At 41.6% G+C, this 13,245-nt stretch overlaps 1 protein-coding gene across 3 annotated transcripts in view; it reads left to right on the forward strand.

The window, feature by feature from the left end:
* The window catches only part of FANCI (FA complementation group I), a 122,528-nt gene extending 109,499 nt beyond the window's left edge, over positions 1 to 13,029 (forward strand). For all 3 annotated transcript variants that reach the window (XM_058542426.1, XM_058542424.1, XM_058542425.1), the window contains exons 33-38: positions 5,553 to 5,606; positions 5,689 to 5,748; positions 9,935 to 10,003; positions 11,418 to 11,513; positions 11,804 to 11,911; positions 12,938 to 13,029. In XM_058542426.1, coding sequence (XP_058398409.1) covers positions 5,553 to 5,606; positions 5,689 to 5,748; positions 9,935 to 10,003; positions 11,418 to 11,513; positions 11,804 to 11,911; positions 12,938 to 13,018 — 468 coding nt within the window. In that variant the 3' untranslated portion in view covers positions 13,019 to 13,029. The remainder of the gene's footprint in view (positions 1 to 5,552; positions 5,607 to 5,688; positions 5,749 to 9,934; positions 10,004 to 11,417; positions 11,514 to 11,803; positions 11,912 to 12,937) is intronic.
* Positions 13,030 to 13,245: the final 216 nt, after the last annotated feature.

The raw sequence follows: 13,245 nt of genomic DNA on the forward strand, positions 1-13,245 counted from the left end.
TTTGTTTTTTTGTTGTTCAATTGTGTGAGTTCTTTATATATTATGGAGATCAACCCCTTGTCAGATGTATGTTTTGCAAATATTCTCTCCCAGCTGGTTGGTTGTTTGTTCATCTTGATTCTGATTTCATTTGTCTTATAAAAGCTCTTTAGTCTGATAAAGTCCCACTTGTTTATTTTTTCTTTAGTTTCCCTAGTCTGGGTAGGCATGTCATCCGAAAAGATTCCTTTAAACCCAATGTCAAATAGTGTGTTGCCTATATTTTCTTGTATGAGTTTTATAGTTTCAGGTCTCACCTTCAGGTCTTTGATCCATTTTGAGTTAATTTTTGTGAATGGCGATAGCACATGGTCCACTTTCATTCTTTTGCATGTGGATGTCCAGTTTTCCCAACACCATTTATTGAAGAGACTTTCCTTTCTCCATTGCATGTCCTTAGCACCTTTGTCGAAAATTAGCTGTCCGTATATGTGTGGTTTTATTTCTGGGCTTTCAATTCTGTTCCATTGATCTGTGTGTCTGTTTTTGTACCAGTACCATGCTGTTTTGATTACTATTGCTTTGTAGTATGTTTTGAAGTCAGGAATTGTGATGCCTCCTGCTTTGTTCTTTTTCTTTAGGATTTCTTTAGCTATTCGGGGTCTTTTGTTGCCCCATATAAATTTTAGTATTCTTTTTTCTATTTCTGTGAAGAATGTCATTGGGATTCTGATTGGGATTGCATTGAATCTGTAGATTGCTTTAGGTAATATAGACATTTTAACTATGTTTATTCTTCCAATCCACGTGCATGGGATATCTTTCCATTTCTTTATGTCATCGTAGATTTCCCTCAATAATGTCTTGTAGTTCTCATTGTATAGGTCCTTCACCTCCTTGGTAAGATTTATTCCTAGGTATTTTATTCTTTTTGATGCAATTGTAAATGGTATTATCTTTTTGAGCTCTCTTTCTGTTAGTTCATTATTAGCATATAGAAATGCAACTGATTTTTGTAGATTGATTTTGTACCCTGCAACTTTGCTGTAGTTGTTGATTGTTTCTAACAGTTTTCCGACAGATTCTTTAGGGTTTTCTATATATACAATCATGTCATCTGCAAATAGTGAGAGTTTCACTGCTTCGTTACCTATTTGGATTCCTTTTATTCCTTTTTCTTGCCTAATTGCTCTGGCCAAAACCTCCAGTACTATGTTGAACAGGAGTGGTGAGAGTGGGCAGCCCTGCCTCGTTCCTGTTCTCAGAGGAATGGCTTTCAGTCTTTCCCCGTTGAGTATGATGTTAGCTGTGGGTTTGTCATATATGGCCTTTATTATGTTGAGGTACTTTCCTTCTATTCCCATTTTATTGAGAGTTTTTATCATAAATGGATGTTGTATCTTGTCAAATGCCTTCTCTGCGTCTATTGAGACGATCATGTGGTTTTTATTCTTTGTTTTGTTGATGTGATGTATCACGTTGATTGATTTGCGGATGTTGAACCATCCCTGCGTCTCTGGTATAAATCCCACTTGATCATGGTGTATGATCTTTTTAATATATTGTTGTATTCGGTTTGCCAATATTTTGTTGAGGATTTTTGCATCAATGTTCATCAGCGATATTGGCCTGTAATTTTCTTTCTTTGTATTGTCTTTGTCTGGTTTCGGTATCAGGGTGATGTTGGCCTCATAGAATGATTCAGGAAGTGTTCCATCTTCCTCTATTTTTTGGAATAGTTTGAGGAGGATGGGTATTAAATCTTCTTTGAATGTTTGGTAAAATTCACTGGAGAAGCCATCTGGTCCTGGACTTTTATTTTTTGGGAGGTTTTTGATTACTATTTCAATCTCTTTACTTGTGATTGGTCTATTCAGATTCTCCATTTCTTCTTGGTTCAATTTTGGGAGGTTGTATAAGTCTAAGAATTTATCCATTTCTTCTAGATTGTCCAATTTGTTGGCATATAATTTCTCATAGTATTCTCTTATAATCCTCTGTATTTCCATGGTATCCGTTGTAATTTCTCCTCTTTCATTTCTAATTTTATTTACTTGAGCCTTTTCTCTTTTTTTCTTAGTTAGCCTGGCTAAGGGTTTGTCTATTTTGTTTATCTTCTCGAAGAACCAACTCTTTGTTTCATTAATCCTTTCTACTGTTTTTTTGGTCTCAATATCATTTATTTCTGCTCTGATTTTTATTATTTCACTCCTTCTGCTGGCTTTGGGCTTTGTTTGTTCTTCTTTTTCTAGTTCTGTTAGGTGTAATTTAAGGTTGCCTATTAGGGCTTTTTCTTGTTTGTTAAGGTGGGCTTGTATCGCTATGAGTTTCCCTCTCAGGACCGCTTTTGCTGCGTCCCATATGGTTTGATATGGCATGTTATCATTTTCGTTTGTTTCCAGATAGTTTTTGATTTCTCCTTTAATTTTATCAATGATCCATTGGTTGTTCAGTAGCATGTTGTTTAATCTCCACATTTTTGTCACTTTCCCAGTTTTTTTTTCCTGGTTCATTTCCAGTTTCATAGCCTTATGGTCTGAAAAGATGCTTGTTATGATTTCAATCTTCTTAAATTTATTGAGGCTTGCTTTGTTTCCCAACATATGGTCTATCCTAGAGAATGTTCCATGCGCGCTTGAGAAGAATGTGTAGTCAGCTGTTTTTGGGTGGAGTGCTCTGTATATGTCTACTAGGTCCATCTCGTCCAGTTTTTCATTTAAGTCTAATATTTCTTTATTAACTTTTTGTCTGGATGATCTATCCATTGCTGTAAGTGGGGTGTTAAGATCCCCTACTATTATTGTGTTGTTGTTGATTTCTCCTTTTAGGTTTGTTAATAGTTGTTTTATGTACATTGGTGCTCCTATGTTGGGTGCATATATATTTATAAGTGATATGTCTTCTTGATGGAGTGTCCCTTTTATCATTATATATTTCCCTTCTTTGTCTTTCTTAACCTGTTTTATCTTGAAGTCTACTTTGTCTGATATGAGTATGGCAACACCTGCTTTCTTTTGTTTGCCATTAGCTTGGAGTATTGTCTTCCATCCTTTCACTCTGAGCCTGTGCTTGTCTTTAGTGCTAAGATGTGTTTCCTGAAGGCAGCATATTGTTGGGTCTTGCTTTTTAATCCATCCTGCCACTCTGTATCTTTTGATTGGAGAGTTCAATCCATTTACATTTAGGGTAATTATTGAAATATGAGGGTTGAATGTTGCTGTTTTGTCACTTATTTTCTGGTTCTTTTGCATTTCCTTTGTTTCTTGTCCCATTTGTTTTGGACTGCCAATTCAGTTTGGTTGTTCTGTCTTATGATTCTTCTAGTTTTCTCTTTGTTTATCATATGTGGTTTTAATTTGATTATTTGTTTAGTGGTTACCTTGAGGTTTGGGCGAAAAATCTTCTGTATGAGATAGTCCGTTATCTGATAGCCTCCTATTTCCTTATACTAAGTCAATTCAGTCACTTTCCTCTTCCCCTTCTAAGTTGCTCTTGTTATACCTTATTCTATCTTGTGTTGTGGCTGTGTGTTTACAGTGATGAGGTTAAATTTATTTTTGGTGAATTTCTTCCTTTGATCTTTGAGTTTAGTATTTAAGTGGTTGCTAACCTATTCCGGTAAAGATCTACTATTTCTCTGATTTTGTCTACCTACTTTTCTCCTTACTCCAAGCTTTGTGTTCCCTTTCTCTTCTTGTTTTCAGGCCTGAGGGCCTTCTTGAGTATTTCTTGTAGTGGCGGTCTCGTGGCCATGAACTCCCTTAGCTTTTGTTTATCTGGGAGAGTTACTATTTCTCCATCATATTTGAAGGATATTTTTGCTGGATAGAGTATTCTTGGCTGAAAGTTTTTGTCTTTTAGTATTTTGAATATATCATTCCAGTCTCTTCTAGCCTGAAAAGTTTCTGTTGAGAAATCCGCTGAGAGCCTGATGGGAGTTCCTTTGTACGTTATTTTTTGTTTTTGTCTAGCTGCCCTTAATATTGTTTCTTTGTCGTTGACCCTGGCTAGCCTTACCACTAGGTGTCGTGGTGAAGGCCTTTGTCTGTTAATATATATAGGAGTCCTGTTGGCTTCGCTTACTGGTATTTCCTGCTCCTTCCCCAGATTTGGGAAATTTTCAGCTATTATTTCCTTGAATAGGCTCTCTGTTCCTCTTTCCCTCTCCTCTCCCTCAGGAATACCTATAATTCTTATGTTACATTTTCTAATAGAGTCCGATATTTCTCGGAGTCTTTCTTCATTTCTTTTTAGTCTTAGTTCTCTCTCTTCTTCCATCTGGAGTATATCTGTATTCCTATCCTCTAAAGTACTAATTCTTTCCTCCATATTGTCAGCTCTGTTCTTTAAAGATTCCAGATTCTCCTTTATCTCCTCCATTGTGTTCTTCATCTCCATCAGCCCTGATAGGTTTTTCTTTATGATTTCAATCTCTTTTGTGAAGAAACTCCTGATCTCATTTAATTGTTGGTCTGTGTTGTCTCGTATTTCGTTGAGTGTTTTTATGATAGCTATTTTGAAATCTCTGTCATTTAGTTTATGGATTTCTGTGTCTTCGGGGTTGATTTCTGGGTGCTTGTCATTTTGTTTCTGGTCTGGTGATTTCATATATTTTTGCATTGTGGTTCCTGTGTTGGTTTTGATTTTCCTCATCCTGGAAGTCTCTGGTTGCAATTTCCACCTGCCGCCACTGTGTGGTGGTAAAGGGCTGTGTAGTCTAAGCCCCCTGCGCTCTGCCCCAGTTTTTCTGCTGCGATCCGCAGTTTTGTTTTGTTTTGTTTTGTTTCTTTTCCCCACTGCGATCCACGGGTCCAGTCCAGTTTATTCAGGTCTGCCTCGGACCGCTAGATCTGGTCGAGCTGCAGACTCCGGGTTGCGGGGAGGGGGGAGCTCTCTCTTTTGCCCTCTGGGTCCCTGACGTGGGAGGCTTCTCGTTTGCCCCTCTTTATCCGCTCTCTGGGTTGCTCAGATGTTGATGGTAGCCCTGTGGCTCCTCTGAGCCCTCTGTGCGGGAGTTTCCCACTGGCTGAGAGCGCCCGAAGAGCTACAGTTTCCCGCCGAGGGCCGCCCCTCCCCCCTCTCTGGGAGCCGCGCGGACCGGATCGCTGATCTGATGGGGAGGGAGCGGAGTTCTCCTTACCTCTCCCCACTTCCTCCGGGGGCCCAGCACGTTCCGCTCTCAGATGTGCGGCAGTGTGGATCCCTCCGCTCCAGCTTTTGACTGTCTGGGATTCCGTTGTTGGTCTGTGGCTGTTACTTTTGTTGTATTTTGTGGGGGAAGAATTCACGGGAAAGCTCACTCCGCCATGATGCTGACGTCACTCTCCCCTGAAGGATTTTTAAAGCGATGAGTTGAACAAGTCAGAAACAAACCGTTCATTGCCTGTTGTCTGGGAAGCTTTGGAGCTTTCAGGAAGTGAAAAAGGAAGCCTCGTGTCTAGGATTCTCCATGAATATAGCAACTTATTTTCTTTCCCTCTCCAGAGTGATGAGTTACACTCAGCTCACTGAGTCTCCTGTAGTTTCATGGGACATTTATATAGGGTGGTATGCTAAATATAGGAATCTTTTAGTATCTCCAGGTGTGTCAGAGCTCCGGAGGAATTCCCAAAAATATGGAAAAGCTGGTGAGTTGAGAATGCCTTTTCTAGGAATGGGGGAAGCATTTTATTCCTTTAGTTACATTGGTTTCCTTCTCCTTTGCTGCAGGTGAAGCTGTCGGGTTCTCATCTGACCCCCTTGTGCTATTCTTTCATTTCTTACGTACAGGTAAGTGATTCAGAGTCAGTACCAAAATAAATCTTCCAGTAAGAAAAGACTTCTTATGTTCCCAGCGGACTGCTTGGTCACCTGTACTGAGTGTATATAGAGTTTCTTCCCTACTTACCATAAGTAAAAGGTGCCCAGTTGAGACCAAGCCAAAGCTTGAAGTCTTGGCAGCAAGGAAATCTTTAGTAATACCAAAAAAAAAAAAAATGTAGTTCAATTTGGAGAGAGAAAGCATTTGATATGCTTGCATTTGGAGCAAGGAAGGACTAAGCATGCTTGGGCTCAGTGACTTGGTTTATTTCTGGGTAATTCCAAATCCATGCCATTGGGCATCCTTTGGGAATGTGAGTAAGGCAGCAGCAGGCACGTGAAGTAGGGCTGAGATCAGATGGCAAAGTGTTGTGAGACAGCAGCATTTTCAGGGAAGGGGAGGGAATTTTCTGTCATTTGCCCAGACCCCTTTTCTTCTCCCTCTAAATTAATAAAGTAATGGGCTCTTGCAGGATTTGGAGAAATTTTAAGTGTCATCTGGTCTCAGATACCATCAGATTCTTGCAATACTTGAGTCCCCTTTACTGTTGGCTTAAACCAGCATTTTTTTTTTTTTTTTAACTTTATTTATTTATTTATCCCCCCAAAGCCCCAGTAGATAGTTGTATGTCATAGTTGCACATCCTTCTAGTTGCTGTATGTGGGACGCGGCCTCAGCATGGCTGGAGAAGCGGTGCATCGGTGCGCGCCCGGGATCCGAACCCGGGCCGCCAGCATCGGAGCGCGCGCACTTAACCGCTAAGCCACGGGGCCGACCCCATAAACCAGCATTTTTTAATCTCGGCATTATTGACATTTTGGGCCAGGTAATTCTTTGTTGTGGGGCCTGTCCTGTGCATTTTAGGATATTTAGAGCAGCATCCCCGGCCTCTACCAGGTGCCAGTAGCAGTCCCCTAGTTGTGACAACCAAAAATGTCTCTAGAAATTTCCAAATGTCTTTAAGAGGCAAAATCGCCCCTAGTTGGGAACCACTGGCCTAAACACATGAAGTGTTGGGAGACCTAGTGTCTCCAAGGCCACTTAGTCACTGCAGTTAGAGGATTGCAGGGCTATTACCCATCTTCGAAGAGTCAAAGAGAATGTCCACTAATGGGTCAGTCCCAGCCAAGAGTCTAGAGCCAGTTGTTAAAGCAATGAATTATGACCACTTTGATAGTGATGCCCCACTTGTTTTCTGCCTCTGCATTGTATATGAGCAGAACATCTTCCTGTCGGTAGCGTGCCTCATTATGTGTATTAAGGGCGCCTCCTTCCCTCCCCTTGAGAATCAGTGACTGAGTAGCCTGTCATCTGGGTTTAGCCAAAGGACTTCTCAGTAGTGTGCTGATAGTTGAGGTTCTCTGTCACCTTGCCTTTGTACCTGTTTTGTGATCTGGGTCAGGAATGTATCATCTGTTTTCTGTCTTGCCAGCCTATTGCCTGCTCTCATCAAGCTGTTACTTCTGGTCCTGTCCTTTTATCTCACCCAAATACTTGCAGGCATGCTTTCTCAACCCTCATGCTTATAAATTTTCACATTCTTTCAAACAAATCTGTCTGTGTATAGGATATATCCCTCCATTCCTAAATTCAGGTTTTGAGCTCCCCATCTCCAAGTTTTAATGATGCCTATAAGGCCATATTTCAAAGTATGCTGCATTGGCTGCAAAGGATTCTGTGAGAAATACTTGTACATATTTCTCATCTTAGAGATTCATAGTACTCATTAGCATATTAAAGTTGCTGAGAGGTCCAACAATAATTAAATGTGTTCAGTAGTAGTTTTCAAACCTATTCAAGAACTTTTTTTTCTTTTTTTTGTGAGGAAGATCAGCCCTGAGCTAACATCCATGCTAATCCTCCTCTTTTTGCCGAGGAAGACCGGCTCTGAGCTAACATCTATTGCCAATCCTCCTCCTTTTTTTCCCCCCAAAGCCCCAGTAGATAGTTGTATGTCATAGTTGCACATCCTTCTAGTTGCTGTATGTGGGACGCGGCCTCACCATGGCGGGAGAAGTGGTGCATCGGTGCGTGCCAGGATCCGAACCCGGGCCGCCAGTAGCAGAGCACGCGCACTTAACCGCTAAGCCACGGGGCCGGCCCAGAACTTTTGTTTTTTTAATAACAAATATTACTAATTTGGCAGAATAAGCGTTCCCTAAAGTACAGCTTGGGAAACACTGCTGTAAGACCCTGTTCATTTTATAACAGCTGACATTTAGAGAACCTTTTTCTGGTTCTCTACAACCCTTTCCTGGTGTTGTGTTAAGCTCTTTTCATGATTAGAGAGGTGAATGCCAAGAACAGATAGCTAGTTAAGAGGCAGAGCTGAGACTTGAACCCAGATAGTTTGACTCTACAACAGGGGTCAGCAAACTTTCTCTATAGAGGGCCAGATAGTAAATGTTTTAGGTTTTCCAGGCCATACAGTCACTGTCACAACTATTCAACTCTGTAGTTGCAGCATAAAAGCAGCCATAGATAATATACAATTGAATGGGTATGGCTGTGTTCCAATAAAACTTTATTTTCAAAAACAAGCAGTGGGCCAGATTTGACCTATGGGCTGTAGGTCAACCCCTCTGGAGTCATACTTGATATTCGTTGACATGTAAAATGTTGGAGAGGTTTTGGGTTTTTGTGTTTCTGACTCCATCCTCAGGCATTTTCTTCTGCGAATCACCAGGCACCTCCTAGACTGCTGTTCTTTTATGTATTCTATGGATATTTTCCCCTTTCCCCATCTATATTTGACTTTAAGCCTTACTGACAAGTCAGGTGATCCTCAGGCAAACATTTTTCTCTGACTTTGTGAGATGTACTTAATGAGTGACCCTGGGCAAGAGCCTGTGGTTCCATTAACTCTTAACTCTTATCTAGACATCAGGATTGCATTTGTCACATCTTTCAGAGAGCTGTTTATTCTCTGATAGCCCCTTCTTTTTTTCCACAGCCTTGGATTTCACTGGGAAGAAAACAATGAAAGCCATTGCTCCAAAACTCTTAGCACCTTGCTCAGAACTGTACACCTTTAAAAGATGCTTCTCTTTTGGCTACAATTTTAGTCCTACCTGAATCAGCGGGAATGGGCAGTGAACGCGGTTGATTTAGGGAGTTTCAAGAGTCCCGTTTTGGGTACAACCTCTAGAAAGATGGGTCACTTCCCACTTGGTCACATGAGTTCTACCTATGGCTGCTTCCCTGCCTCTCCCTTAAAAGGGCTTCACCATCTACCATCACCATCCTCTACCCTGCCTTCCAGGGCTAAAAATAGATTTCTTCACTCTAGCCCCCTGGAATCCCTGCCATTTCTTATTTTTCGGAATATGTCACATGGACCAAGCCTCCTGCCTCTCACGTGGCTCCAGTGGTATAATTTCTCTCCATTTTCAGGTCTCTGTTTTTAATTCTCTTACTTGTCCCATGGAGCATGGTATGTTCCATTCCTAGAAGGCATAGAACTTTTCCAGGTAAAGGTTCCTATGTTTTGTGTACCTCATGCTTGGGTGGTTTTTCTCCTCAGTCTCTCCTGACTCAGTCTTGATTTTCTTCTGCCTTATCAGAATCCTATACTTCTTGGTTCCTTTTCTTTATTGGTTCTTCCTTTCTCCAGGAGCTTTTTATTCTCTGATTATCTGCAACATAGGGCAGTAAGTGTTCCTGTGACTCTTAAACCCTCCTCGACCATGTAACCACGTGGCACATAAGACACATCTGGCCTTTGCTTCTGAGTGGGAAGACTGCAGACCCCAGGAACAGCCTCTTCAGCTTCCTCTCCTTTATGGAACCCTTTTAGCCAACTGCCTAGTAGGGAAATACCTATTCCTGCTACCACCTGACAGTCCCTGTTTTAACCATCCTTCTGTACCTCACCGGGCCCTTGGCTGGTCCTGCCCTCACTTCCATGTGCTAGTTCTAAGAGCAAGATTGTAAACCTCCCAACAACAACAAAGTAGAAAAATATCCAAGGATTCTAAAGTGTCATAATGTTCCCCATCTCCCAGCATCTGCAGCAGGATAATCTCTTCACCCAGACTTGGTCCCCTTAAGAGTTCCCATAGTCTGCTGTGATCACCTTCCTAGAAAATTACCACTAACCTGCTGGCTCTACAGAAAAATCTTCAGGAATGAGAGACTTTGTTTCTACTTCTTTAGAACAAGAAGAGTAAGAGCCTAACACATACAGGAGAAAAGGAGAAAACTGCTGCTGTTGCCACAGCCATGGTAAGCTGCTGACACCGATCATTAAATGTGGGTGCCGGTGAACCTTGAACATTACATCAAGTGAAAGAATTCAGTCACAAAGACTACATATGATTCCATTTTTGTGAAATGACCACAATAAGCAAATCTAAAAAAACAAAAAGTAGAATAGTGGTTGCCTAGAGCTGGGGGCATTGGAGAGACCGGGGAGGTGCCTGCTGAAATTGGGTATAGGATTTCTTTGGGGGGATGAAAATGTTCTAAAATTGATGGTGATGGTTGCACAACTCTGTGAATAAAATAAAAAAAAACAACCTGAACTGTACAATGTAAATGGGTAAATTGTATGTTATGTGAATTATACCTCAATGAAGCTGTGACAAAAATGTGTACGTATAGTTGCTTCTCGGCTCATGAATTTTTTGTTCAGATGGAATATCTTTCCTCTGAACCAAAAAACATACACTTTATTCAGGAAGCACCAGAAAATCTTGAGCTCTTTTCTTTAAAAACACAAATAGGTTAGGATACCCACTGGGAAGGAACTGTTCTAGGAAAAGTTAGTGAGGGCAAAAGGTGCTCCCTAGGTGATGTGTAAGAGTTGGTGAGGGTGCAGGGAAGTGAGTTCTCTGGTACTCTGCTGGCAAAGGTGAAAATTAGTACCATCTCTCAAGGGCACAATTTGGCAATAACTGCTGAATTTTAGCAGATATATATACACACACACATTCTTTAATGCAACAATTACACTTTTAGGATGTAAACTGTAAAGGCCTGTGTATAGGATGGACTTAGCAATGTTGTTTATAAGAGTGAAATATTGGAAAAACTAAGATACCCATTAATAGAGGACTGGCTAAATGGGTTATAGTAGGTTAATACTGTAGAATACAAAGCAGACATGAAAAAAATACAAATCCAAATGTTCAGATATGGAATTATCGCCACGATAATGTAAGAAAAAAGTTGAGAACAACGTCCTCATTTGTGGGTTTTTAAAAAAATACAGAAATACATCTATATGCATAAGAAAGGTTTGGAAGGATCTGCAAGTTACAATTAAAATTGGGGGAAAGATATATAATCCCAGCAGTAAAAATTCACGTGCAGACTAGAAAGAGGAAATAGAGCTAATGCAGAGTTGGCTCATTGTTTTAAGAGTACCAAGTCAGAGAGGAAACCAAGTATCTACCAATGATCCTTCCCTCAGCCAGTGTCTAGATAACAGCACATACTTAGGAACTGTAAATGGTATTTACAGCCTTTGATGAGACTGAACTGCCAAAAAGATTACTGTATAAGTAAGGCTGAATTTGATTGGAAAACAGACTGGCTTTTCCCCAAAGGCATGAGCAGTTCTGCTAACAGCTTCAGAGGACAACTTCAAAACCTTTGAACCTGAAATTTAAGTGGTCTTCTCTTCTTTGCCTTGTAGGCCAGAGTTCTTCGGGAAACCAAGCCAATCCCTAATCTCATCTTTGCCATTGAACAGTATGAAAAATTTCTCATCCACCTTTCTAAGAAGTCCAAGGTAAACACTCATTATTTTCTACTGTCTGCATTTACCCTGTGAGGGGACCTGGCAAACTGAAGCAGCACAACTGCGGGGGGCGAGGACGACTACACTCCTTTGTTGTTTCTGATCCGATGGCCTGAATCTAAACATGCAGGAAACTGATAGAAAAGCAGGTCAAGTGGGTGTCGGCTTACTTTAAGTAGGAACTGAAGCGGTGGTCAGAGGTCTAGCAAAAATGGGTTAGGCTGTCCCTGGCAGGATCTGTCAGTAGGAAAATAGTGCCCATCCTTACAACTTTGTCACAGGTGAACCTGATGCAGCACATGAAGCTCAGCACCTCACGAGACTTCAAGATCAAAGGAAACATCTTGGACATGGTTCTTCGAGAGGATGAGGGGGATGAAGATGACGAGGTGAGTGCCTGTTTGTGAATGGAGTGCAGCAAGCCCTGGCCACCCTTATCTAACTGAGTGTTAGTAGCCTGTCTGGGAGCTGCTGCAGATTAGTGGAGGGGCAACAACCAGAGAGAGAAAGGGCTAAACGGTGGTCGAGACAAAACTAAGGACTCTCAACAGAAGGACTGTAAACTTTGAACCATACCAAGTTGCCCAGACTTGTATACATTTTGGGTAGACATTTCCCAAAGGGGGATGATGACAAAACAAGGTCTTCCTGTGGGTCTTCTCCGTGTGACCTTCTGAACCACTGGAAAATGACTAGCTCTGGCATCCTGGCTCAGAAACCAGCCGACTTCCTCTTCTGCTGCGCCCTCATTCAAAGCAGGGCCACTCTTTGATTAGTTCAGGTAAGGCTTCCTTCAGTTCATGCCAATTTGTTATCCTCCTTTTCCCTCTGGTGTGTTCCTCTCCCTTTAGTTTTACCAGTTACAGTAGCACACCTCAAGCCCTACAGCATCTTTGAAGCAAAACTCCTGTTTCCTTACCTCTAGCACCTAAAATTTTCATCATCCTAGGTTTGTCCAAGATAGAAGCAGCCAATCAGTGGCCCATTCCCATTTCAAAATTGGAAGTTTACATAAAACACCTTGGATTTGTGGCATTTCAAAAATTTCAAACCTGCATTCTTTAGATATCATACTCCTGGCCATCATGCACCTGGCTCCATCCACTCCCTTTACCTACTTGACATTTGAGTTCATGAGGGTTATGGAGCCTTTTTTTGATGTTCCTCCTCTGTCCTTCTGTCCCATGCATCTCCCCAGGTACAACAAAAGTCCAAAGGAAAGGAGTTAGCACTGCCTTACTCCACTTTGGAGGTCCCCCTCTTCTTCAACATAATTGCCTCCTCTGAGTGGGAAAGGGGAGAAAGCATGACTAACACAGGCTTTGAGGAGAAGATAAAGGATTTTTGTTTGTTTTTATTGCCACTGCCTCCGAGCAGGTTTATCACATTAGAGCATTACTTCTCTCCCCTTCTAGGGCACTGCATCAGAGCACAAGGGACAGAACAAAGAACCAGCCAAGAAGAAAAGGAAAAAAGAAATGAAATGCCTGAGTTAATGTGAACTTTGGGGCTTCTGCTTTCTTTTTACCCAGCAAGCAGTAGAGCCCCTTGTTCTACAGCCTGCACCGATGTTGGCATCTTGGTTCTGGACCCACTGAACTCAACTGCACCTTCAGTTAGAGGCGATTGTTCTTGGCAGGTCCTGCTACTGAAAAACGGCTGGCCTTAGGCAAGCCCTTTTGCAAAAAGCACAGCTGAAAGCCTGAGTTCGGGAGCCTGCACC

This window comes from Diceros bicornis, chromosome 5, assembly GCF_020826845.1.
Source record: "Diceros bicornis minor isolate mBicDic1 chromosome 5, mDicBic1.mat.cur, whole genome shotgun sequence".
NCBI lineage: Eukaryota > Metazoa > Chordata > Mammalia > Perissodactyla > Rhinocerotidae > Diceros > Diceros bicornis.